Source organism: Eumetopias jubatus, unplaced genomic scaffold (genome assembly GCF_037043125.1).
Source record: "Eumetopias jubatus isolate StellerSeaLion01/CBP00866 unplaced genomic scaffold, mEumJub1_p1.0 scaffold_14, whole genome shotgun sequence".
Classification (NCBI taxonomy): domain Eukaryota; kingdom Metazoa; phylum Chordata; class Mammalia; order Carnivora; family Otariidae; genus Eumetopias; species Eumetopias jubatus.
In genome coordinates this window covers 22,845,296-22,873,269 of record NW_028274820.1, presented here as the reverse complement: position 1 = coordinate 22,873,269, position 27,974 = coordinate 22,845,296, and the positions used below count along the sequence as shown (strand labels likewise).

General features: G+C 42.4%; 1 protein-coding gene across 2 annotated transcripts; it reads right to left on the bottom strand.

The window, feature by feature from the left end:
- Positions 1–44: 44 nt before the first annotated feature.
- On the bottom strand, positions 45–27,974 carry SLC26A5 (solute carrier family 26 member 5). Of its 2 annotated transcripts, XM_028118889.2 has the most exons (18): positions 27,823–27,974; positions 25,878–26,017; positions 20,554–20,664; positions 19,259–19,425; positions 18,528–18,692; positions 16,207–16,359; positions 14,825–14,907; positions 10,316–10,463; positions 8,975–9,088; positions 8,079–8,156; positions 7,301–7,396; positions 6,982–7,088; positions 5,419–5,488; positions 3,902–3,994; positions 3,114–3,221; positions 2,037–2,237; positions 1,389–1,443; positions 45–229 (listed from the first exon to the last, which is right to left on the bottom strand). In XM_028118889.2, the coding sequence occupies exons 1-18, from the start codon at positions 27,972–27,974 to the stop codon at positions 45–47; spliced, it is 2,226 nt and encodes a 741-aa protein (XP_027974690.1). The 2 variants fall into 2 exon arrangements, with proteins under 2 accessions (XP_027974690.1, XP_027974699.1); XM_028118898.2 differs by lacking the exon at positions 7,301–7,396.

Sequence of the window (27,974 nt, the reverse complement as noted above, 5' to 3'; positions counted from 1 at the left end):
GAGTTCACTAGAGACGCATACCCCATCCCAGCTGAGTTCTTCATCTATGCTTCTGGAGTGGCATTGGGCTCTGAGTCCTCCCGGGGAGGGAGAGCCGAGGCGTCTTGCCCAACAAGCGCTTCCCGAAGCTGGCTGCCTAACACTGCATCGTGGATGCTATGGAACAGCAGCTCCTTCAAGGCAGGATTTTCAAAAAATCGATTTTGAGTGAGGTCGTTTACAACTTGTGCTACAAAAGAAGAAAGGAAAATCAGTCCACACTCTGGGTATCAGTCTTGAACATTAAAAAAATTAGCACTCTTATATAGCTTAAATACTATAATGACAAAGTGTCACTTCAATCCCGTCCCCACGATGTCACACCCTAGTAGTAGTAGGAAACTATTTTCTGTTTTTTTTAATTTCAACTTTTTAATTCAAGTTTTTGTTTAAATTCTAGATCCCATATATGGTAAAACTGGTTTCAGGAGTAGAATATAGTGATTCATCACTTATATATAACACCCAGTGCTCATCCCAACAAGTGCCCTCCTTAATGCCCATCACCCAATTACCCCATTACTCTGGATTTTGTTTGTACTTAATTTTTTTTTACCACTACATGATATTCTATTGTGTGGATGTACCCAATTTATTTAACTGGTCCCTTTTCTTTGACATTTTTTCCAGTCTTTTGTTTTATAGACAGTAACCAGTTTCTGCAACTGCTTATAGATGGTTAACCACGTATGCGTGTCATTTTGAGTATATGCAGCACGTTGCTGGACTTGCTGGGTTAAACGATAAAGTGCGTTTGTAATTGGGAACGATAATGCCGCTCTGCCCTCCACTGAGGCTGTTCCATTTTGCATTCCCACCAGCAATGTCGGAGAGTCCCTGTTCTCTCACAGTGTGCCTATGGAGCATGCTGTCAGACGTTTCTCCTTTTTGCCATCCTGGCAGGTGAAAAGCGATGCCTTTATGTAGATTCCATTTTCAGGCACTGTTTCAACCAAAATTTGTTATAAAGCAAAAATAGCAGGCGTTGTCATGGAAAAACCTAAATGATTGTATAGAACTATGTTTAGGGCTGCCATTAAATAATTACTAAAAAATGTACCAGCTCAGAACAATGGTTTATAAGCTCCTTCCCTCAAAGTCCAGGTCAGGAGGCCTGCCACAATAGCCCAGGGACAGGGGTGCCTGTGAGTGACTAATTTCAAAGCTAGCTTCAGAGTGATTTTCAGAAGAATGGTTTTCATTTTTTCCCTTCCCTTCCTGAATAATTTTCATTTCTGCCAGAAACTAAAATTAAGGGAAAGTATTTCCAAACTTTTAAAAAGTTATTAAAAAAGAAAGAAACGAAACCAAAATGTTAAAACTTCTCCCCATTCTAGAAGTGTACTCACCGCTGCATCCTGCTAAATACACATAAATACCGACATCTCCATATTCTTTTACAATCTGTAATAATGTTGAAATAAAGTTTAGTTTCTCTCGACTCTGGGCCCAAGGCAAGTCTCTTTCTACCAGTATATATTTAGTGACACAAGAGGCTAGTGCATTTACCTGAGCTACTTCGCTTCAATAATTATGCATTTTGAACTAATTGCTGAAAACTAATTTGTATTTCTCTTAATTTTTATATGGACAGTGATAATGAGGCCATCAAAGAATTCCCGTTGAATTTTGGGTTATGGTACTGATTGGTAAAAGAATCTTCTCCTTGTAGAACTATACCCTGAAATATTCACAAAGAGGCAATGGCTGGGATGTGCTTTCGGGTCAGAGAAGGGGATGGCGGGAAGGCAGATGGTGGATGACACAGGACTGCCCACAGGCTGATGAGCTGTTACAGTGGGGCGGTGCTTACACAGGGATTCATTACACTGTGCTCTTACTCTGGTACGGTTTTGAAGTTTTCCACAATCAAAAGTTGAAAAAAAAAAAACCACCAAAAAAAGGGAGAATTTTGAGTTGAGAAGGGGACCCTAGTTCAACTCTTTGATTTTACTGATGGCACAGAGCTATGAAACGACTCATAAGATGATGCTTACCCCAGCCAGGGTTTTCACGCCAACAGAGTCAATAAAGTTGACTTGCGTAAAGTCCAGAATGACGGTGTGGATGTTATCCCCCGGGGGCATAAATCTTTGCAGTTCCTCAGGGACTGTGCTCTTGATGACTATCGGGGGATATTTTACTTCATCATCTTCTTCTTCAGGCTTCGTGGCATCTTCTCCATCTACTTCTGCATCCTGTCAATGGGTAAACCAAACCAGAAGCCTATGAACAGCGCACATGTTGGTTCTGAGAAAGATTTTTTTTTCTTAAAGATTTTATTTATTTATTTGAGAGAGAGTGAGAGAGAGAGAGAGCGAGCATGAGCACGGGGAGGGTCAGAGGGAGAAGCAGGCTCCCCGCTGAGCAGGGAGCCCAACACAGGGCTCAATCCCAAGACCCCGGGATCATGACTTGAGCCGAAGGCAGATGCTTGACAAGTGAGCCACCCAGGCGCCCCTGAGAAAGATTTATAAGGGAAAATTAGTTCCCATACTCTCAAACTACTGACTCCACCAGACTCTTCTAAAATATCTGCCATATCCCCACCTTGTAATGTGACAGAAAAAGGATGTGTTCATAATATTCAGTTTTAGCTCAGTTTCTTTTCTTCTTCCTCTTGTTTTTGTCCAATAAAATCCACTCTCCTTAGTCATCATATCCAATTTCTCCTCACTTCTAAAACCATTCCGTTAACTTCAGCATGGCCACAAGTTACCATAAGCTTGAACAGCAAAATCCAGCCTGAGGTTTTTTTGTTTTGTTTTGTTTTTCACTATCAGCTGAATGAATGTATGACAAAGTACCCATGGTACAAGTACAATTTATTAAGGTACTACTGTGTGATCTTTATTTTTTTCTTTTAAACAATGTTTTCTGGGGCTCATATCCCTAATTTTTTCAGAAGCATTCTCATAACTGACCTTATCATGTATCTTTAATATATAAAGGATACTTCGACTGTTTCTAAGCTTTCCTATTTTAGGGGCTTCCTGCTGTGTTAAGACTTCAATCATGCATGAAGGTGGGGGGCGGTGCGGAGGCTCTTCAGCTACAGTGAAGAGAGGACTCACCACTTTGACAACGGTTGCGTTGGCCACATTTGCATTTCCAACTTCCTTAGCATACTTCTTCATGGCCTTTCTTCTTGCTCCCATTATGAATGCTGGGTTCACTCCAGTCTTTATAGAAGAGCAATACACGCAAAATCACTTCTCGGCACCCAGAAACCCACCCAAATGCAGTACATCTTCAAATCTCCCCCATTGGACTGTTTTCAATACCAAGTTATCACCCCACCTCTTGCTCTACCCTCAGGCACCCTGAGCTGAGTTACTCCCTCATTAAAGGAACGGGAGTAACTCTTCTTATTCTTATGTGCATTCAGCAGGATGCAGCAGTGAATACACTAAAGTATCAAAGAGAATATTTAAAGGAGTATTTTTCAAATGTACTCTCAGATTCTTATATTTAAGAGACTCTGTGGGTTGATTGGCAGGTTTTCTTATAAACTGGGCGGTGTGGATCCAGTTTTAATCACGACCAAAGGAACCCACATGATCCGAAGAGTGAGACACCTAAAATTATTTTTTCACTCTCTTTCTTAAAAATCTTTTGAAAAGGTAATATGTGCACATGAGAAAAGCGAATGACTAGTGGTGTGAGTGGTGCTGGTTGCACAACAATGTGGACGTACTTCATTCATCTGAATGGTAAATTTACTGAAAATGATAAATTTTATGTATTTTACCAAGGGGGAGAAAATGAAATAGTATAAAAGGTATATCAAGACATTAAGTGTCCCTCACATTCCTGTCAATCCACAGGTCCCCTCAAAAATCATCAATTTCTTGTGACTCACCTTTCTTTTCAAAGCACTGCTATACAAGTCGCTATTTGCATAATAAATTGGGGCATTTATTTGGAATATTTTTATTCCAGGAATTTCTTTCACCTGAGAAATAAAATGTTAGTGAATTTAACACATGGAAATATTTCAGAGTTCCAACTGCACCCGCCTCCCTCCTCAAACCTGAAAATCAACGCAGAAGTCACTAAAGGCCCTCCTATGGTGTTTAGATAAAATTCTGTCACTCTAGCCTACCTACTAGTGCCCTGGAGGAAGGAGGTCTGAGAAGAAAGCATTTAATATGCAACATCTTCACATTTCTTTTAAAAGTCTTTGTTTCATATTCACCATAAAAAACAAAGAAGGAACCGAAAACTTACAAACAGAGATAAGAAAACGGATAGGGAGGGGAGGCTGCCCCTCAGACCATGAAGAACAGGCAGATGGAGTGAAGAGAGGTTATGTTCGTTGGTTCCTGGAATGCAGGCAGGAGCTGAAACAGACCCAAGTTCCACAGAGTGAATGTTTTACCGAGAAGCCTTAAGGAACTTTAGAATGCAGTTTGGAAGTGACAAACCCAGCACATAATTCTATAGAAGGAGGAAAAATGAACAATCCTAATACAAGTCTCATTTCCCAGTACTTAGAGTGAATCTGAGAATTGCTTCCCAAACATAAGGCAAATCAAAGAGACTAAGCTAATTTTTTTGGAGAAAAATTCGTGTGTGTGTGTGTGTGTGTGTGTGTGTGTGTGTGTGTGTGTGTGTTCCAATAAAACTTTATTTAGGGGGGCACCCAGGTGGCTCAGGCAGTTAAGTGTCTGACTCCTTTTTTTTTTTTAGTTAACATATAATGTATTATTTGTTTCAGGGGTACAGGTCTGTGATTCATCAGTCTTACAAGACGAAGCTAATTTTAAAAGGTTTTGTACAAGTCTTCCAGATGCCCCCTCAGGATATTCAAAATCAAGGGAATTTGAAGGCATAAAATCACGCAAGTACAAACCATCCTCTCAGTTTCAGTATTTGGTAAATATATACTTTAATTCCAGGAATATCTATTTATCCCTATTGAAGAAAGGGGAAAAGTAAATATTAGGAGGTTGAGTGATTAATGTAAAGTATAAACTCTAAAAGTGAATACAGACAGTAAATTCCAGTTCAGGCTTTTCATTCTGACTGCAACACCTCCCTCCTTTTCAGCCCCACTTTTTGTCCTGTGTAAAAAATGTAGTCAGCTGATCCCATGACATACTTACAACCATTTATTATTTATTTATTTTTAAAAGATTTTATTTATTTGATAGAGACACAGCGAGAGAGGGAACACAAGCAGGGGGAGAGGGAGAAGCAGGCTTCCCGCGGAGCAGGGAGCCCCATGCGGGGCTCGATCCCAGGACCCTGGGACCATGACCTGAGCCGAAGGCAGACGCTTAATGACTGAGCCACACAGGCACCCCTATTTTTTTATTTTTTAAAAGATTTTATTTATTTGGCTTACCATCATTTAAAATGAGAAAAAAGTCCTACCTCTTCATATGCATCTATATCGATATACACATCTGTGTCGGGAAGCTGTCCAAGGACTTTGTAGCTGGGACTAAAGACAGAGGGACAGGGTGTTAAAATACCATTGTTTTGAGGCCCAGTATGTGATTTAAACGGGAAGTTTTGCATGTTTACGTATGGACTTGCTAGTGAATTCAGGAATACGTGATCCTTATAGGGAACATTTGCAGAGGCCTTCACATGGATCACATTCCCAGGGCCATTCCTGGCACATGCCCACACCCTGTCCCAAACATACATGACTCACACATCCACATACTCTTCATGCATGCACACACACATGCACGCACACACATGCACACCACACAACCTAGTCAGGACAAAAGACTCAGGCATTTAAAAATGGGGGCAAAAGTGAATGTTGTGGAGTTCAAGCCATGCCAAGGAATGTGTAAGTCTAATTCTCATCCACTCAATAGAACTGTCTTCCTACTCTTACTTAAAAGCAGGGGAGGAGATTTTCTTTTGGTTTCTAGTAAGAGGCTCTGACTCCTGGGGGAGGTAGTCAACTGAAGGTGTGGGAAGAAAACAAACAACAAAAATCTTATTAGCATAGAAGTTTTCTTAAGTTTGGTTTGAATAGATTTTATTTTATTATTATTTTTAAAGATTTTATTTATTTGACAGAGAGAGACACAGCGAGAGAGGGAACACAAGCAGGGGGAGTGGGAGAGGGAGAAGCAGGCTTTCGGCTGAGCAGGGAGCCCGACGCGGGGCTCCATTCCAGGACCGTGGGACCATGGCCTGAGCTGAAGGCAGACGCTTAATGACTGAGCCACCAGGCGCCCCAGTTTGAATAGATTTTATTTTTTTTAAAGATTTTATTTATTTGAGAGCGAGAATGAGAGAGAGAGAGCATGAGGGGGGGAGGGTCAAAGGGAGAAGCAGACCCCCTGCTGAGCAGGGAGCCCGATGCAGGACTCGATCCCGGGACTTGGGGATCACAACCTGAGCTGAAGGCAGTCGCTTAACCAACTGAGCCACCCAGGCGCCCCAGTTTGAATAGATTTTAAACGTTATTTTTCGAGAGCCTGCCTCTTTTTAGAGGACAATCTGGCTCAAACTGGATCCTGTAATGACAGATATTAGTGCTTGAGCACCTCATATTACCTTACTATATCCTACACACGAGTCTTCTTTCTACTGTTGTGTGGATGAGAAATTGAGGCCTAGTGGAGTGAGTTGTTCAATGTCAGAGGGATTGGCAAAGCAAGAATATTGGCTCAAGGTCTTTGATTTGACATTCCATGGACTTGCTACAATGCCCTGGTGCTTAGCAGGTATGCACCAGTGCTTTGTGAATTAGAATATATGATATGAACGTTAGCTGTTTTTCTGGGTGGATTCCCTCAACAAGCTTTCAGAGAATACACACTATATGCCCGGCATTGGACTCTGGAAATAGCACCTTCACAATCAAGATGCTCACAATCTAGTGGTGTCTGTTGACAAATACAATATATTTAAAGTCAACAATGCAATTTCAGGCAGGACAATCACATCCATCCCAATTTGTACACTCACCTCTGTGTTCTGTAAATCACAGTTAGCAGAGCGATGATCACAGCTGTAATCAAACCATAGTCCAATCCCAGGAACAGGGAGGAAACAAAAGTGGTAAGCCAGATGGTCTACAAGAAAGACAGAAAGCTTTACGTAGAATCATGCTAGAATTTCCACATACACACACACACACACACACACACACACAGTACCTAACCTTGCCTGACTAGATACTACATATAACAAATGACAGCACTAACTTATCTTTCTCACATTTTTACCAGCACTCATCCAGGTGTCGCAATGACATATTAACCTAACAATCATCTTTGTTACTTACCAGTTCTATTTTGCTTGTTCTCCAGAAAAAGGGGAGATCTGAGAATTGCATAAACATTCCTTTCAGGTTGACAATCACAATGGCTGACAGCACAGCCTGAAACAGAGCACATCACGCATGTGTCTCCTCTTGTGGACAGAGAGCCCCCTTTGCTGGCTCCTCACTGTCCCCCTGCTACCCTCCCCACGTCCTCTCCCCACTCACTTCCCACGCAGCCGTGATGGTACGTGTGGAGCCATGAACACCTGGATTTTCAGGACTTGGTTAGCTAGAATGGGCCTTGGAAAACCAGGCTTATATCCTAGCAACAAACCTGCATGGTGGTCAAGAGGTTCAGAATTAAACTTGGTACTCGAGGAATTATTTCACCCATGGTCTTCCTACACTATGATGTTCTCTACTCTGATCTCTGCTAGATTAATTAGATGGGCAAACAAATGTCTTCGGAGTGAAGGCCATCTCAGATTTTTAACGGAAGTACAAGGTCATAGAAGATCAAAGAGAGAAGGGACCTTGGAGATTAATCAGTCCAAACCCCCCACTTTGCAGATAAAGAAACAGAGACCCAGAGATGTTGAGATGGCTTTCCCAAGGTCCCAGATTGTGGGGCAGGACTGTAGACTGTGGAGTGGGATCTTGGTCCCAGCCTTGGCCCTTTCTTATACTGCTCTGATAGGGTTAGAGTAAAAACCCATGAGATGGCCACAAAAATATAAACAAACAAAAGAGCAAAATCTCTTCACATGGAAGCACCTCACACCAAGTCCAAACTACACACCTGGGGTAATGATTCAAAGAGGAATCCGGTGGCTAATATGACCAGCAGAATCATTAGCGAGGCCAAACAACCTGCAAGCTGAATGAGAGATGACACATGAAACGGGCTTTTAGAAGACACGAGTAAGAGGCGGGGCAGAGGGTGATCTTAGTCTTTTGTTAATTACTGCAGGAAGATCAAGAAAATATGGATTCAAACAAGTCATCAAAACCATTACATAAACCCATAACTCCTTCCTATTCCCCTTTCTGAAGTTTTGGTTTCTCTTACAGCTTTTAAATAGAGGCTGAAATGATTAAAAACTCTGACTGAAATGCCCTTGTCAGGGGTGAGGGAAAGGAGATAATGACCCAAGACCCACAAGGGCCAGCAGAGTCAAATGAGACTCTGCTGTCCAATGCAGTAGCCACTAGCCATGTGCAGCTATTAAATTTTTAAAATTAAAATTAAATACAACTAAAAATTCAGGTCTTGGTTGCATTTCCCATGTTTCAAGTGCTCAAGGGCCACGTGTGTCTAATGACTGTCGTACTGGATGATGCAAAATAGTGAACATTTCCAACACTGCAGAAAGTTCTACTGGATGGTGCTGGCATCCTGACCATCCATACCCAGCCTTAGGCTTTCATGGCAACATCCTATGTCTGAACTCTGAGGTTTACTGGTAGCAGGGAGTGTTGTGTAATTTTCGATTTAACTGGAGAATATACCTCTTTCCTATAGATTCAGTTCCTGTGAATCGCTTCAACCATTCATGCCTTTCTCTGATTCACTACACAGCTCCCTGAAGCATCAATCTTCAGAGAGAGCAGCTTTGTTTGGGTTCAGAACAGAATCAGGGGATTAAAGTTTACTACCCCAAATCACCGGTCCTCAGAGGCTAGTTGTATACGCACCTGTGTCTTCCCTCCAGTTCCCTCCTGAACAAGGCTTCGAGACAAGGAGCATGAAATGGAGAAAGTCTGGAAGAGTGAGCCAATGGAATTGCACAGTCCCAGGGCAATGAGCTCCTTTTCCATGTGGACACAAAGCACACGAGAAGTCAGTCAGAGAAGTCAGTCATTCTTCAGGAAATAAGGCATGATGGCCCATTTAAGATACATTTTCAGCAGGATAGGCTGTCTCTTCATTCTCTTTCCAGATACAAGAGTTTGTTTAGCGTGAGTTTAAAATAGGGATTCTTGAATAAGATGGGAGAAAAACACTTAGAGCTTTTGTTCTGTCAGAGATAAAAGCTGCACTCACTCCCTAGTCCCCACTTTCCCAAACCCACTCTTTTACACAAATAATGTTTTTTTTAAAAGAAAACTGCAGCAAAAAGGGACAAAATATTTATAAGTTATTGGGGTATAGAACTGTTGGCATCTTCTAAATGCCTGGACTGTTGCTCTTCAGTGAGTGCATGCCAGTGTCCTCCTGGGACCAGTGAGTGAGTGAGTCCTGCTCTCAGGGCTACTTCCGGTCTTCCTAGTTGGATCACTGTGTCTTGTGGGAATGTCCAGCGTTTAATCTTCTCTTAGAAATACACAGTGTTTTAAAGTAGACAGTGTCATGCTAAAATTATGACTCATCATATTCAGATTAAATACCTTATCTATAGATAGGTTATAAAAGGAGGTGGCGGGGCACCTGGGGGGCTCAGTCAGTTATGCATCTGACTTTTGATTTTGGCTCAGGTCGTCTTGATCTCAGGGTTGTGATATTGAGCCCCACGTTGGGCTCTGTGCTGGGCGTGGAGCCTGCTTAAGATTCTCTCTCTCTCCCTCTCCCTTTGCCCTTCCCCCCATCCTTCTCAAAAAATTTTTAAAAAGTGGTGGCAAAGAATATAATGTGGAGTTTGAGTGATGAATCACATGTCCAAGTTTGATGAGCAAAGAAAAGTCTTCACAGAAATGGTTCTAGAAAAACATTTGCTTCTCAGGCTGTGAGCCTAAAAAATAAGGATAACATCTGTCGGAGTATAGCAAACTGAAAGCCTCACATCAAAGGTTACCTCTGCCTAGCAGGACCCCCACCCATGACATGAGGTAGAACTGTACCTCAGTGCTCTGATGATCTAATGCACAGGAATAATGAAAAAACTGTAGTGTTGAATAAATACATGTTTCCAGTACCCCCAATATCAAAGTATAAGTTTTTCTAACGAGACAGAGAAATCCAAATCATTTGCCTTCCATAGCACAGCAGGATGATTATACCATAATGAAACATCTGCAGGAAATGAATGATTTTTTTACCTGATTGCCATCAACCTGGTAGCCATGTTTATTTGCCAAGGTCTTGGCCATTGAGATGGTCACTGAAAATCCAACAATGGCTATGGCGATGGCATCCACGTACACAAGGTGGAAGAGGCTGGTGTCCGGGTTGGCTGGAGGCAGTAGCCTGAAAAGTCAAGCTGACTTTAACCCACGTATTGTGGCCACTGGGAAAAAAACATGCAACTAGACGGAAGCATTTCAGAAGAGCCTCACCTGCAAATGAGGTGATCAATGCTTGGATGGTTAGTTGCTCTGGTTTGGCAAAAAGGAATGAACACCCTCTTTGACACACACAGGTTCTTTTTAGGGCCCAACCCTAGAGTACTGGCTTTCTACCCAAATGGGTTATCAGCAGATATCAGATGCCGTTTTCTTTAGAAAAGGAGTAACCTCATACCTCATGACACTCTGTATGGCAGGTGTAAGTAAGACACAGAACAGGAAGAAGGGAGGGTCAGCAAAGTGCTCAGGTGGCACAAGACATTTGAACCAAAGTCTGAGGGCAGGGAGGGTGTTAACAAGGGCTGTCTTAGAGGAGAACTACTGTCCAGACTACTCCCCTTTGTTATTTCAAGTAAGGTCTCTGCTTCCCAGGATCTCTTTAGGTGAGTTTCTAACATGGGAAAGGAGCAACAGAAGATTATACCCTTTGGGTCTTACCTGGTAGCCCTGGGAATCTGAAGGGACCAATGGGGAACCCAGTTTTTGTGGTCCATTCTTATAGTTTGGAACCCTTGTCCTAAAGAAACAAAATAGGGATTCCCTAGAATGGTATGGGGTAAGGGGCACTAGACGTTTTCAAAGGCACCTGATCCAATTCAAGGCATTGGGCTAAATAATAACAACAATCAATTTACATACCATATTATTCTTTTTTACAATAACAACCATTTATTAGGTGCTTCCTCTGCGCCAGGTTCTGTGCTTATTTATCTCTGACAGCCCTGGGAGCTAGGCACCACTATATTCCCCAGTTTACAGATGAGGAAAATGAGGGATAGTGAGACTAAGCAATTTGTCCAAGGTCCGATGGCTCACGTACAAATGGCGACCAGTACAACAAAAACCATGAAGAACCTGCCTCCCTGTGCCTATTTCTCTGACTGTGTCATATCACAGTGACAAAGGAGATGTTTCAAGTTCAGGGGTAAGGGAACGAGAGGGGGAGAAGGAAAAAAAATCCGAACATATATTAAGCCTACGTTTCGTGCCGTATGCTTGCCATACATCATCTCATCTGTCCTCACAGCAATCCTCTTAGCTAGGTGCCATTATTATCTTAATTTAGAGGTGAAAAAACGGAACCTTGCAGATGTTAAGTTATTTGCCCAAGATGGAGCAAGGAGTCAAGCCCAGGAGGTCTGCCTGCAAAACTGACTGTCTTTCCCTTGTACTTTGCTGCAGAAGCATTAGCCAGGAGGGAAGCCAGAGCAGCAGATTTGGGAGCGCAGAAGAAGAATAGGAGAAAAGAATGTATTCTGGAATGAGTTAAGGAAAGTAGACCAAGAAACAGGATATACTGCCATGACTGGGACATTTAAGAGTCAACACACGGTCCTGTGTGTGTGGATAGATAAGTGCAGTAGTTTGCGTTCAAATATGGCCGCCAACAGTTCCTCCCATTCTTGTCTGGGCTGCTCCTCCTGTGTAGCGGGGGGATCTGTGTCTCCTCCGGGGAATCTGGGCTGGTCTTGTGATTTGCTTTAGCCAACTGAATGCGGGGCGGGTGATGCTGGATGAGTGCTTTTAGGGGCCGGCACCTTCTGCTTTTCTGTCTTGTTTCCCTGAGCCACCACATAAAAGAGTCTGGCTATCCTGCTGGAGTCACCCTGCGGGAGAAGATGCTCACCCGCCCTCCGCCTTCCAGCCCTCCACCTGACAGACTGGACCGGGGAGTGAAGCCCACCAGGCACCCCTTCAGATATCAGCAGCTGCCCGAGAGACCCCAAGTGACAGCAGGAGACCACCCACCTCCCTACCTAGATTGTGAATTGTGAGCAAACAAGTTGATTATGTTTTAAGACATTGTTTTGGAGCAGTAAGACTTTCAGCAGTTAAGACTCATAGATAAACGGTATGATTATATATAGATAGGCAGTTAGGTAAGCATTATTTCTTTCCTGCTTGGTTTGGGGCAGAGTTCCAGAAAGGGTAGTCAAGTTATAGAAAGGTAAAAAAAAATTTTTTTTAAAGTATGACTCTCACACATGGAGGAAAAGCAACATATTTGGGTACAATACAATAGGGAAAGGGAGGTATTGGGTAGAAACTGTGGTTATTTGTATGTGAATTTTTAAAAAGGAGAAATCTAAGCATAAGAATTCACATTTAATCAAATTATTTGTGATTATTGACTAGAACTGTCTATTGAATCTAGTCAAAGACGAAGGCTTAGCACATGACTAATTATGTTAGAGACCCAGGTGTGAGGTAACGGAAACGGCTAACAACTGAGCATCGGAATACTGTATTCTGGGTCCAGGCTGGGACTCACCAGTGAGCCACTAAACCTCATCCATGTCTCTCAAATATCGCCTTCTCGGATAGCCTACCTAACACAGCAACCCCAGCCCCTCCCTATCACTTACCTGGCCTCCGTCTTCTTCACAGCACTTCTCACTGTTCATACCCCCTGGTCCCCTCCCCCACCGGAGAATATAAGCTTCGTGAGGGCAGACACTTTTTTGCTTGCATAGCTGCTTTTGTTTTTAACTGCTGTGTCCCTGGCACATAACAGGCACTCAATAAACATATGCTTAAATAAATGAACTTCCTTATCGTGTCAAATGGGGAGAGCATATATGTCAACAGTGTGATTGTGAGCACCAACAGAGATGGTGGCTATAAAAGTATTTTATAAATTATAAGTCCAAACAGAAAAGCAAGTGTTACTACCGGGTTATTCCTTAACATGGAATCATAAGTAACATGTTCATGATGGCAATCCATTGCTTCCTCCTTCAACACCTGCCCTGGGGTGGGGGGTGGACGCTGGCTTCAAGAGCAACTCCTGCCCCTGTCCTTCCCCAGGAGATTCTTAGATGGGACCAGAGACAAGGCCTGATACAGTATGCCAGGTTCATCAGTGCCCAGCATCTGGGCAAACATCTGATTCTGCTCATCTGGAAAGAGAAGAGGATGGTAAGAGGAAGAGACAGTACAAGAGACAGAAAGACAGAGACACACAGAGAGATGCAGAGACAACCATGTCGGAGAGGCAGAATGAGGTGAGAAGAGAGGCTCACAGTTATCCTTCAAACATAAAGAGAATAGTAAAAAATTTTAAATGTAGAATTAGGTAAAAGGGGATTGATGAAGCAAAGAAGAGATGACTTGAAACTAGAAAATCTGTTGAAATAATGAACTGTAGAACTTCCAATTCCCGTGTCTTAAATTCTTCCAGGTGCACACACGAGTTCCTGTAGCTTCACAGCTGCCCTGGACACAGGAGTCAATGATGGTGCTAACCTGACAGGGGAGGAGACTGGGGCTTTAAGAGGGTAAGTGACTTGCCTGAGGTCACACAGCTAGTAAGTGTCAGGCTAGATTTAGGTTATTTTGGCTCTTAATTCCTAGGCCACCTGAAGAGAGATTTTAAGAACCAGCAACGGGAAACAAAAGAAAACACTACGTACCACCGTTGATGGGATTGTAAAATGGTGTACTCATTATGGAATACAGTATGGAAGTTCCTCAAAAAGTTAAAAATCAAACTATCCTATGATCCAGCAATCCCACTTCTGGGTATGTATCCAAAAGAACTGCAGGTAGGGTCCTGAGGACTTATTTGCACACCCATGTTCATAGCAATAATATTCACAATAGCTAAGAGGTGGAAGCACCCCAAAGTTCCATTGTTGGGTGAATGGATAAACAAAATGTGGTGATGTGTGTGTGTGTGTGTGTGTGTGTGTGTGTGTGTGTGTGTGTGTGTGTGTGTGTAGCTCCAGTGAAATAGTGAAATTTCATTCAACTTTAAAAAGGAAGCACATTCTGTCACTTGCTACAACACAGATTAATTCTAAGGATATTATGCTGAATGAAATAAGCCAGTCGCAAAAAGACAAATAGAATTCCACTCCTATAAGGTACCCAGAGTAGTTAAATTCATACAGAGAAAAAGAGTGGTGGTTGCCAGGGGTTGGCGGGGGGGAGGGTAGTTAGAGTAGAGAATTCTTGTTTTAATGGGTACAGAGTTGCAGATTTGCAAGATGAGTAAGTTCTGGGGATCTGTTTCACAACAATGTGAATATACTTAACATACTGAACTGTATACTTCAAAATGATTAAAATGGTAAATTTTGTTGTTTTTTTACAATTTAAAAAAAAACTGCTAAAACCCAAAAAGACCCCAAAGCCTCAGCTATTTGATATGTAGGCGGGAAAAAAAGAGATTTTGATTGTAAGAATACTAAAGCAGGAGTTACAAACAATAATAGATCTATTGATTATTGATGTTACTTAAAATAAAAACGGTTTTCCTACCCCAGAGGAAGTGTCCCAACGACATCCACATTGTAGGATTCTTCCAGGTTAAACCCAGCTGAAATGCCAGTCCCCATCACCACCTAGAACAGACACAAATCCAAATGTGCCTTCATAGATGAAAATTCAAACGTGAGCTGCAAACGATTTTGTTAGCCAAGCCACAATCTAGTCTCACTTTCAACTTCCAGTTTTAAGAAACAGAATTACAGTTAGCAGCTAGCATTTCTAACTTCTCCTGGTGGCTCTTTTCCCACAAAATTGCCTCTTGGCTTGGTGTTCTTTCCTCTTTATTTTGTTCTGTTCCCTGCTGAGGTGTTTGGCCAGCTGACTGCAAACAGGAAGAGCCCTAAGACCTTCCAGGAGTGGCCTCTGCCCTTCTTACTACGATGGCATGAACAAGGGATGCTGGAGAGTGCACTGTGAGGGTGGTGCACTGACAGTGTGTCATTAGAAAATGTATGTTTGGACCCACAGTCTTTCAGCTGACCCTTGTCCACGTCAGCAGCACTAGCTGTGGTTAGAGGCGTCCACCGGCCCCACAGCGGTCTCCCCCCTCAGCTACACTCGGGGTCACTGAATCCTGCTGTGCATGAGCCTCCCTGGATGGTCAGGGCACAGATTCAGCGGATGTGTAAAGACAGCCCTTACTGACGAGCAACAGGAAAAATAACAGAAGGAGAAGCAAGTTTCTTCATCTTGAAGAACTATTGCTATCGAACTTTCTGAGTGGGTCATCCAGGGGAGAAGGAGGGCTGGCCAGGGCAGGGAGCCAGTCCTCACTGTAGTGGTGGCTGCAGGAAACCAATAATAAGGTACCGTTATTAATAAACCGTTGTGGTCATTTAAGAACGTAATAGAATATATAGTAGTTCATTGCATGTGCATTATTTTTACAATAGTTCCTAAGTTGTGAGATGTAAATACGTATTAAGTTGTAAATATGTATTAACTACTTAATACTCTTAGGTATTTCTTTTGGCTTAGGAGCACCAGGAACCAAGAAAGTCTGGGAACCTTTGTCTCTTGCTCTTTTCAAAATGGAAACAGCTTAATTTTTTCAGGTTATTAGAGTTGTAGGTATTCATTATAAAACAATTAGTCAATACAAATTTTGAGGAAGAAAAATCTTCCATAATCTCATCACTCAGAGATGATTCATGTTACAATTTTTACAGATGGCCTTCACCTCGACTTTGAAAATCATCCCTGTCTACACTCTCATAGATTTCCTTTCTTTTAGAATATTTGTGAAAGTTCCCCTTGACATATTCTACCCTTCTATTGGCAGAACTGGGAGAAAAAAGGTAGAACTCCCTGTTCCTCCCCTTTCTAAATCCCTCACCAAAATAGTCAGGCATCTGTGGCCAAAGTTGACTTACCGCAAAGAACTCTAAAGGAATGGGTGCAGGTAATTTCTCTTTAAATCTCTCATTAAACTCCTTGCCACCCAACAGCAAACCAAAAACCATCAGCCCGACGCCTAGAGAACACACGTTGAGGTTTCTAACATTCTGCAACACAGCAACTGTGCTCTGTAACACAATGAACACTGGATGTTACATCAAGCAACGGCCCCTGGAGAGACAGAGACACTAGTGTGCTAAGACACACCAGTCTTTCCATCACTGTGCATTTCTAGTTAAAAGTTCTCAGACCGAAATCTCTCCCATTAATTAGGAGGCATTTTTACCCCGTCATATAACTTTATAGTTTTAATTCTTTTTTTTTTTTTTTTTAAAGAGCGAGCATGAATGAGTGAGCAGGGGAGAGGGAGAGAGAGAGAATCCCAAGCAGACTCAGCACTGGGTTCGATCTCATGACGCTGAGAGCATGACCTGACCTGAAATTAGGAGTCAGACGTTTAACAGACTGAGCCACACAGGCGCCCCTGTAGTGGTAACTGTTATCCAACAATCTTATATTATGGTGTTCTTTGATTGGGTAATGGCTCAGTGTAGTATTATCATATTCAGAAAAGTACCCGTTAAGCTGAGTTCTGAGCATGATGAAAGATTAGGGGTTGATATCAGCAAGATAATGCAAAGGTAAATACACAGAGAAGTTTTTTGGAGGCGAAAGAGGGAGAAAGAAGTCATAGTTAGCAGATGAAAAAGGGACCAGGTACACTTCAAAGGCAAGAGAGTGCTGAAGTTTGGACAAAGCCCAGGAGAGTTAGAAAAGAAAGTCTCCAGAGCACCTGGGTGGCTCAGTTGGTTAAGCATCTGCCTTCGGCTCAGGTAATGATCTCAGGGTCCTGGAAGCAAGTCCCACATCAGGCTCCCTCCTCAGCGGGGAGTCTTTTCTCCCTCTGCCCCTCCCTCCCTGCTCCTGTTGTCACACTCGCTTGATCTCTCTCTCTCTCTCCCTCTCGCAAAAATAAATAAATAAAATCTTTTAAAAAATGAAAAGAAAAGAAAGTCTCCTACTTTTATCCTCAGGATGCAGCCTCAGCACCCCAAATATGGTCAGTACTCATCTGGCCCCTGGGAGAGTGGGTTACACTGAGCCCAGGCTACACACCTTGCCTGTTGATGCCTAGAGCATACTCTGGTGCTTATCTGTTCTGTTTCCTTTGTGACAAGGCACTGAGAGAAATCTCAGTGTAGGAAGCAGGTCATCGGCTACTATGGGAAATGAAGAATTTAGTTATTTAGGACATGTTCCTACAGTTTGATCCCATTCTAATCCATCGAGGACTCAATTTAAATGTCACTTCCCTATAGTGACTTTCTTAGACCCCTAATTGAAAGGTCTCCCTATTCCCTTTCATAGCCGCCTGTACCTTTCCTCCATAGCACGTAATACAGTTTGCAATTAATTATATATTTATGCAGTTAATGGTTTACTATCTGCCTTCCCACGGGACTTGGGCTCCAAGAGGCAAGGGCCATATCTGCTCACTCACTGCTGTGCCCAGCATGATGAAATGCACACAAACACCTGCAAAGACCATCGGTCCTTCTGTCCAGGACTAGCTTTAGCAGCATCTCAGAACTTTGGATACGAAGAATTTAACTGTCATTTGGTTTTAGTTATTTCATAACTTCCTCTTTATCCATGGAATATTAAGAAGGTTTTTTGTTTTCCAAATGTAGGGGGGCTTTAAAGCTATATTTAGTTATCGATTGCTAATTATACTGCACTGTGTGAGAAAATACTGAATTTTCAGAATCTGTGATCAGTTTCAACACGATCAGTTCTTACCATTGTTCCCTATGTGCTTGGAAATAATTTATATTTTCTCTGAGTTGGGTGCAAGGGTCGACATAGATTTTATTAGATTTGATGGGTAATCGTGTTGGTTAAATCTTTTATAGATTTATTTTTTTTTTTGCCTGCTTGAGTAAGCAGTTTTAGAGAGAGATGTGTTCTCCTGTGATGCCTTTAAATTATGTTAGCTCCCAAAGAGAACACAATTCGGTCTTGAGGAAAAGCATTCCTTTCAGCCAATTGGGGTGAAGGTGCGGTCACCAAATAAAGGCCTAATAAAAAATTCCTTGTGAGGTATCACCTATTAATAAAATGGGACTTTAAGGTTTAATTCTCTGTGTAGGGTTCTCAGAAAAGTCTTAGAATAATGAGATCTTTTCCATTTTATTTTAATTCTTGGAAAAGTGAGCCTTGAAGGTGACAGAGATACAGAAGAGAAGAGAGGAAAATAAGAAGGAAAAACCAGTAAGTCGGGAAGTAGCTTACTTACATACACCACTGAAAATATCCCACTGTACCGCTTTGTTTTCACTCCAAACAGGTATTTCAACATGGAGGTGAAGACGTGCACAGCTGCCGCAGTGGTAAACCCCCGGACCAGGGGCTCTGTGAGATATATGGCCACAAATCCAAACCTACAGACACCTAGGCAAAACTAATTTTTTTTTAACAACAAAGAAACAAAGAAGTCATGTGATAGACCAGGAAGTGAAAACCAACAGAAAACATACAAAAGTTCTTTCTGGACCACTTTCTAACACTACAGTCTTGCCTCTGCAGCAGTTAAGTAGCTCCCAAGTGAAACACCAGTTATACAGAAAGCAGTCGAAGGTTGGGAGTGGCTTGGAGCCCGCCGCCCACCCGCTCCCCGGCACACTCATACTTTCCCTGGTCCTCAGAACTGGGGGCATGTTGAGTCAACGTCACCTCCTGTTCCTTTCAAGCAGGTAAGAGAGGGCTTCTTTCCAATACTAATCAATCCTGCTTTAACCTTTTCTTGCTTTTGGAATCTCTAAAGGACCCAACTGAAGCTTGCTAGCTCCTAATAAATACCAACCTAAGTGAGCCGTGCAGTGGGACTGGTGTTCTGAGTGCTTTGAGCCCCGAGCTCTGGATCTCTGCTGGCTGGACCCTGCCCACCATGTAGACCAGCCCCGAAGGCTCAATAGGTATTTATTAAATGAACAAATGAGAGCCCATTTCTCCACCTGTGGCTATTACCTGGATGATTCCTGAAAGTAAGGTCACAGACATGGCAACTTTCACCCTCAAGGCATCTCTTGCTTCTGTCCCGTTGGTTGCATTCACTCCTCCTGGAATGACTATATCATCTGGTACTAATCGAACAGCCACACCGCCAATCATCAGGCTAATCACAGCAAATGGACCTGAAAGTGAAGTGAAGCATTAATTGAGGCAATCATTTTCTGTGTACCTCCTTGGTTGTTGCCGGTTCTCAAGGAGACCCAGGTGAGGTTGATACAGCATCACTGACCTAAAACTGCACTGCTCTTCAGCCTTGTGCCCCTGGGTTCCGTGTAAGCTATGTACATACAGATCGTATTCCCTAAAAATGACCACGATGGTATCTTCCATCCCATGGACTCTTCTAGAACCTGGATGTCTGCCCATTAAGTGGTAGTCTAATTCCTCTCTCCTTGAATCTGGGTGGGCTTGTGACATGCAGCAAAAGTGATGCTGTGAGGCTTCTGAAGCTAGGTAACAGAAGGTGATGCCACTGCCATCTCAGATGGAACACTTGTTTGCGCTGGGCACTGGGTGTGAGCAAGCTCAATTAGGACCCCGTGGAGAGAAGGATGGAGGGGCAAGGACAGAGGGAGGGGGAGAGAGTAGCTGCTTCAGCTCCTCCTTTGACTCTCAACTTCATGACAGACCCTGAGGCAGAACTGCCCAAGATGAGCGCTTCCCAAATCCTGACCCACAGGAACTGTGCAAGATAATCAAGTAAATATTTTAAGCTGCTACATTTGGGGCATATTTGTTACCCAGCACCAGAAATCGGAAACATTGTGTGTGTGTTCGCTGGTGGTAGCCTCCTGCAGCACCAACGCTGTTATGAAGTCCATATAAGTCTTATCCTAAATACACTGGGAAAAATCATGTAGAGTTCAGAGCCTCAAATAGGATGAAAATGTGATACATGCATAGTAATTAGGAACATGCAGTAACACTAATAAAATAAAAAAGAAAAAGAAAAACCAGATCCAAGCAAATTGTATTATGAACTAAAGTACTTATTTCCCAGATTTCAACAATTGCTCTTTCTTACATGAGAAAATGTTTTTTTTTTTTCCCCGTATGCCAAGATTATAAGAAAGCTATTCATTCTGGAAATCTGGGGGGAGTCTATTTTTATAAAGCACCTAGAGGGTATGCAGTAACAAAAGTTACTATGAAACGGATGTTCTGATAACAAACAGGCTATTTCTTTGGCACACTGCAAAGCTTGGAAATCCAAACAGAACAGCACTAAAATATCAACTCTAAGCTTTTACCTATGGATATGTGTCTGGAGGTTCCAAGAAAACAATACATGATAACAGGGTAAAATGAAGAGTACAGGCCAAACACCGGAGGTACGGCAGCCAGCATTGCAAAGGCTAACCCTGTGGGATTGAAACCAAACAGAAAAACAGAGGGTTATATATACTTATCTCTTGGCGCTTTAGGATGAAGCAGTGAAAGCCACATTAACTTAAGCAGATGGGTCCTAACCTGCCCACCCTTGCATCCCAATCCTATACCCAGGCTGAGACCCTTTTCCCTGTCATCTCCTCTTTGCCAAGGGGTGGACATTTTTCTGTTTTATTCTTTCCCAACCTAAGTAAGGGCAGAAAGTCTTACTTTTACTGGTGTAGCTATAATCCGTGTTGATGGCCAAATGCTAGCTGTTTCTGTAACAGGGTGTTTTTGTGGGTCTGTTGGGGATCCCTTTTCAATAAGGAACTTCCAGGGCCCAGTTCTTACACTCTTCCAGGTTCTCTCTGCAGGCATATGTTCCTCCCTAGGCAGTCTTCTTGGGCAGGTACCTTTCAAATGAGCCAAGCCTCATTACCTTCCAGAGCACCCACTTATCCAACGGGAAAGCTTGGCACCTTTATAAGAAGCTTTGGAAGTGCAGGCCACGCCCACTGGAGGGCTTTCCATTCTGCCTACATGGGCAGTTTACACCTTTTTACCTGTAGATTTTTTTCTCTTGCAAGAATTAGGCAACAATCCCCCCAAAACTCCAGAGGACATGTGTTCAGTGCTCTTGAGTGGTTCTCTTGCAGTCACTCCTACCTTGACTTTAGGTGGAGCGGAAATGTATAGTGCTCACCTCTCTCTAGAAAATTCTCACTCCAAATTTACTATCATATCCCTGGTCCCCAAATATATCCTGTTGAAGTGATACACTAAAGAGACAGTTTGGTGTCATTCACTCATAGTTTTGCAGAGATGGTCTGTCTGGCGTCCTCTTCAGAATGTGTAGGCAATAAACACCCCTTGTTCTCAGCTCAGGGGGCTCAGCCAAATGTCTGGGACAACTACAAAATTCACTTAATGCATTGTCATGTCGTGAAGAAAAAAATTTTAGCCAAAGAAGAGTTGGGGAAGCATCCCTATTCCATATATAATAATATGGTCATTTTAACGTTGTCTTTTTTTTAAGAAACAAATTTCTATTTTTTATTTTTATTTCAAAGGAACGCATGTCTACAGTTTAAAAAGCCAAGCAGTACTAAAAGGCTCTAAGAAAAGTGGGCTCTCTTCTGCCTTACCTCCAGGTTCTGCTCCCCAGAGGCGCTCATTTCCAACTCGTTTAGCTGTTTTTCTACCATTTATCTCATTTCTCTAAATCAACAGTCTTCAACTAAGAGGCTTTTGCGCCCCCCCCCCCCGCCCCCCAGGGACATCTGGCAATGTCAGGAGACATTTTTTGTTATCATGACTGACTGAGGATGGGGGCTGTTCCTGGTATGGTGCAGGGCTGAGAAACCTTGCTCTAAACAATGTGTTGGCATTATTATTCTCAGTTCATCAGTTTCAGATGTGAACTACTGACTTCCTGTTTTTTCAGCTTCCACTTAGTTATATCATGTGATTTTTTTTCCTTTCTAAGAAGTTCTGAGATCTTCTCTTTAACCCTGGTATTCAGATATTTATTATGGTGTGCCTCGTTTTATTTTTTATTTCCTCTGCTGGGTACCTGGTGGTTTCTCGCAGTCTGAAAACTCATGTATTTCAATTCTGAAAATATTCTTTGATAGTCTCTTTTGTTCTGTTTAACCTCTTCTTTTTGGAATGCCAGCAGATATAGGACGGGCACCAGGACTGATCCTCTGGGGTTCCCATCTTGCCCCTTCTTATTGCACACGTTTTCATCTCTTTCTTCTACTTCCAGATTTCCTCTATCTTCCAACACATTTGACTGAATGTTTTAATTCCAGCTATCATATTTTTAATTTCTATGAGCTCCTTCTTGTTCTCTGAAGGCTCCTTTTAAAAATCACAACCCGGGACACCTGGGTGGTGCAGTCGATTAAGCACCCGACTCGATTTCGGCTCAGGTCATGATCTCAGGGTCATGAGATGGAGCTGGGCGTGGGGCTCTGTGCTCAGTGTGGAGACTGCTTGAGATTCTCCTCTGTGTCTGCCCCTTCCCCTGCTCAAGCTCTCTCTCGAAATAAAATCTTTAAAATCACATCCTTTTCTTATCTCATGGATTCAATATGTTTTCATAACTTGCTGAGAATGTTACAGGGCAATTATGTTTTATTTTGCTCTCTCCATTATTTATATGCCCAATGAGGTCCTTCTTTCTGTTTGGTTTGTTTTCTTCCTTGAAGCTTCATGTGCATTGGCCCCCTTTATTTACTGATGAGCTTTACTATATGGCAACTGGGAGACCAGCCCCAGCATCTTGGTTGGGGAACCCCCAGTTGTCACTATCGCTTTTTTTTCTCTGGGGGTGGGGATTCGTTTGCCTTGGGCCGTAAGTTCTCACAGGCTCTTTGGAGCTGCACGGGGCAAAGAAGAGCCTTTGTTAGTGCACAGGTCAATGTGTAGACTTCATTCCTCCTGACATCTTTCAGTGCTTTCACCTGCCATCCACTGAGTGGTGTTGGTGGGGACCTAGGTGTCCATGTACTTGCTATTTATTATACAGACTTTCAACCAATCTCTCTTGCTTCTAGCCATCTGCCTGACTCTGACCTTTGACAGCCCTTGGAGCTGCCAATTTCCCAATGTTCTGCAAGGCAGACACCCAAATACCAGCTTTCTCCACTCTGATGACTCAGTTGTCACTCGTCTATCCCTTGCCATTTTTTCTCCTGCTCCATGGTGCCTGCTCTCCCATTTTCTTTGTCCTTGCTAGTTTATACCATTTCCCTCTCCTTTACCATCATTTTAGAGGGATTTTAAATTTAGAGAAAGAAGCATGTATCCAATTAAGTTCATGAATGCATTAATTCAATGCTTAACAAAGTCTTTTTACTAATAATTTACCAACCACAAGACATCAACTTACTAATCTCTTGGATCTCTGTCTTTGCTACATTTTGGTGTTCCTATTTATCTATCTTCATTGACTAGTGATGGGCAGAAAAATACCTTTTCCATACAAATTTGATTGTGGGATGACTTACATCCCTTAGTGTTCAACCTACTGGATCATTCCTTCTTCCTTCCTGTAAAGCCACAGGTTCCTGGTTCTCCTTTCCTCTTTCCAGATGCTTCTTTTTCCGTCTCTTCTGCTGGTTCCTCCTTCTTTATTTGGTCTTTAATGTTGGACAAAGCTTGATCCTGGCGCTCTTCTCTTTCCCTCCACATTCTTTTCCTGGGTGGCCTTCCATGGCTTAAATGTCCCCTGTATGTCAAAGATCCCCAAACTGACATCTCTAGCCCACAGCTCTCTTTTTAGCCCTTATTTTAAATATAAACATGCAATGTCCATTTGTCTATCTCACAAGCATTTCAAATTTAACATGTTCAAATTCACCCTTCAAATTCATCCCTCCTGCAGTCTTTATTACATCTGCAGTGGGCACCTCCAACCCTCAGATGTTAGAACCAGAAATCTGAGAGTCATTCTTGACCACCCTTCTTCCTCAATGTCCCTGCATCCAGCTTATCGGCCCAGAAACCTTAAAGTAATTCTTGACATGCCTTGCTTCCCCATTCCCCCCTCAATCAATCCAACAGCCAATCTGGCTGAATTCACCATAAAATACAGCATGTACCTTTATAACTCTTTTCATTTTTATCACCACCACCCTAGTTCAAGATGGAAGATGGCTAACAGGTCAAAAATAAACCTGTGGAATGGCTTTTTAACCCAATTAGGCACAATCCTGAGGATTTCGCTGAAGTATTAGTTTACACGGTTTCACCATAGTACTTCTGTAGCTTTTTTTGTCCCACTTGATTCAATGTCAGTTTCACTTGTTTCCCATTTCAGATGCTGAGTCTCTGTGTGCTCCCCTCCCTGCCCCCACCCCCATCTTTGAACCTGTCTCCTTCTCTGCCCTTGGGGTGTTGGTGCCAAAATGGATGTGGAAAACCATCCTACACCTAGTACAAGGCTTATGTTTAACAGATTTGGTAAATCGGTCACTTAGAAAATTAAAAATGCAACTAATTGATCATTAGGGGAAGTGGTTTTTTTTCTTGGCAAATTGATCATTTAGTAATTAAGTTTTGGGAAACTGGAGAAGGGAAGAGATTCTTGGCCAACGGACCTAGAGGCTGTTCAAGCCATTATCACCTTTTCCCTATACCGAGTCCTATCACCTCCAATCGGTCTCCCCACTTTCATTCTGGTACCCCTCCCACCAACCAAATCCACGTCACCCCAACAGCAGTCCTAGTGACCCCTTAGAAAGAAAGAAACCCCAAGTGAAAGCATGGTGATGGCTTTCAGCGCACTCAGAGTGAATCCAAAAATTGGCCAAAAAGGCTCGGCAGATCTATCACTGCCCACCTCGCTGGCCACCGGCCCCTCTTCCCCTACACCCCTAGCGAGCTGCTTTTCTAGTAATTCTTCAAACCAAGTCTTCAAATACTCAATTCTTTTCCTGCTAAGTGTCTTCACTTAGGAGGAATAGCAATTCCTTCTGCCTCAAATGCATTTCCTCTCATTCCTTACCTGCCTCCCGCTCATCCTTCAGGGCTCAGCTCAAATCTCTCTTAAAGAAGTTTCTGTGACTTACCTACTTAAGTTAGGTTCCCCTATTATTATCTTCTGGTACCCTGAATTTTCCTTCATTGTGTTTAACATCATTTGTAGTTAAAAATGTATATGTGCTTTTATTTGCTTCATGCCTTTCTGCCTGATTGGACTGTTAGATTCATAAGGACAAGGAGAACTGGGCAAATGCTTGATAAACATGTATGAATAGATGAATAAATTAATGACCATTTTCTTAAATTCTTATATCACACATAAAAATCACACAAATGTAGAGGAATTCAGCATATCCCGGTCCCTTGTAATTAGAATATGGACTTAAAAGTCAAGAACCTTAACAAGGAGAACTCCAACAACACATTCATTGAGTGACTGGCTAACTTAGGAAGAAGTAAGGCCATGCCCAGCCAGTTCCTAGGAATATACCGATCTGCAAACTACTATCACCATATTCTACTACTACTGTCTCTGGGCTTTTTAAGGGTTAAATATTTCTGAAGAATTCCTTTAGAGAGGTAAAGGTTACTAGGATATGATAAAAACTATGAATTCACAATCATGATGAAAGTAAACAGAGAAAAGGTCAACAATTGTTTGAAGAGATGATGGCAAGGGAAACAACACAAAGAAATGAATATACCTACTAACCTTGAGGAAGCTGAAGCACCCCTGTGCTTACACCTGAGACCAAGTCACCCAACACATACTCTTTGAACTTGTATGCCGGTAACCACTTTGTTATGGGCAGGAACATATAAATGATATTTCGTATCTTCTTAGGAGTACATCTGGGAGGACAAAAACAAAACAAAACAAAACAAAAAAACCCAGAGATAAAATGAGGAATACTTCTATAGAATTCATACCAAGGCATTTTCCCTTCCCCATATCCTGGAGCAATAAGGAAAAATTCACATTCTGTGCTAAGAATGACCTTTCCACTCTGTAGAGATGAGAAACAAGAAGATCTGTTTGTAAACTTTTTTTTTTAAGGGAAACATCTGAATTGGCTCCATAATAATGCTCTACAATTTACCATGAAAAATAAAAATTTAGCTTCAAAATAATTGAGATACCTTGGAAGCTATTATTTTAGCAGATGAAATCCTAATGTACTTTCTGTGTTGGTGTAAAACAAAGTGGGGGAATTATTTACTGATTGAGTAAATTTTTGGATGTGGAACCACTGACTGATAGGCCCATTTAGTTTCCCCTGTCCTTATAAATGAAGGAAATTTATACAAGTACTATGAGCTTTATGGATATGTAGTCAGTGCTTTAGAGTCTTTGATTAGGTAACCTCAAAACACCATTTGTCACTGATGTGTTGTAGTGGATTCTGTGTCTGGTTGTCTTGATTAGGTGGAACATCATGCTGATAAAACCCAGGCCTTGTATTTAATCCCTATAGAGTTCAGTTGATTTTGGTACATAGACTATGTTCTGGGCCCTGGCCAGTCCTTTTGCCAGTCCTATGCCAATCATCAGAGACATCACTAAATAAGAGATGGACAGATGGGTTTCATCACCACCACGACAGCCCCAAGTTCTCCGGGTAACAAGGAAGCAAGGAAGCAGTTTATTCCATTCAAAAGACAATGCATTCTTGCAGCATGCGTGGTACTTTATATCATGTCTTCAGTGGCCAAAAGTATCTGATCGTCAGGTGAAGGACGATATTGGAAGGAGATCTGGGGCAACTGTGGCAAGAGCCATGAATTTGAGTGGAACAAACTAGATGCCAGTCTCCTTGTTTAGAAAATTAAGACATTAATAATAGCTACACTAATGTAGTACTTACCATGTGCCTTGGACTTTGCATATATTAACAGATTTTAACCCCCAGGAACTCTATGATATAAGTACTATTATTATCCCCCTTTTGTAGAGCAGGAAATGCAAGCACACAGTTGGTAGGTGATTGGGACTAGGCTTAAAACTCAGATAGTCTGACTCCAGTGAATACATTTTAAAACTCTCCTGATGATCACACCTAGAGCGGAGGGTCCCTGTGAAGTATGCATGAACACAGAACATGGATGTGTCTTCCCAAGGGTCCAGAAGGGAGCAATCAAACCTAATCTTGGGAGCTCTCCAGAGACACACATGTCAGGCAACACCTATTACCATTCCCAGGCCAGCAACATGGCTGTGTAAGCGTCTCCAAAGTGAGGAGTCCTAGGACACTGAGTGTCCTTCACAGCCTGGGTTGGGACATAAATTAAGGATGTTGCCAAATGGTGTAGAGGTCGGGGTGGAAAAAAAAGATACAGTGGTTGGAATATTCCTGAGAGACGAAGAGAAGAGGTGGATATTTCGAAGGCGGTGGAGTATGGGAAAGCAGGGTGTTTAGATAAACTGTTAAATGGATGCAAGTATAATCAAAATTTAATAAACAGGGTGAAATATATAACGAAGCTGGGATTCAATCAGATACCTATCCCTGAGTGAACTGTGCGGACAGTTTGCAAATCCTAAGTGCTCACCATTTGTTTCATTTTCCCCACCGCACCAGATTTTCTTGATACATTTGACCTCGCTTCTGTCATAACTGAATGACAGGATAAAGGAAATAGGTTAAAACACAACATACGTGAATGCCCGTTTCAGCTTATCCCCGATGGAATCTGAAATTTTGTCCTTCTTGTGCAGTCTTTCCTGGAGGACCGGGTGACTGAAGATAGGCCTTTCCACATAGTACCTCTGGCTTGCTGCAAGGATTTCATTTTCTTCAGCATGATCCAT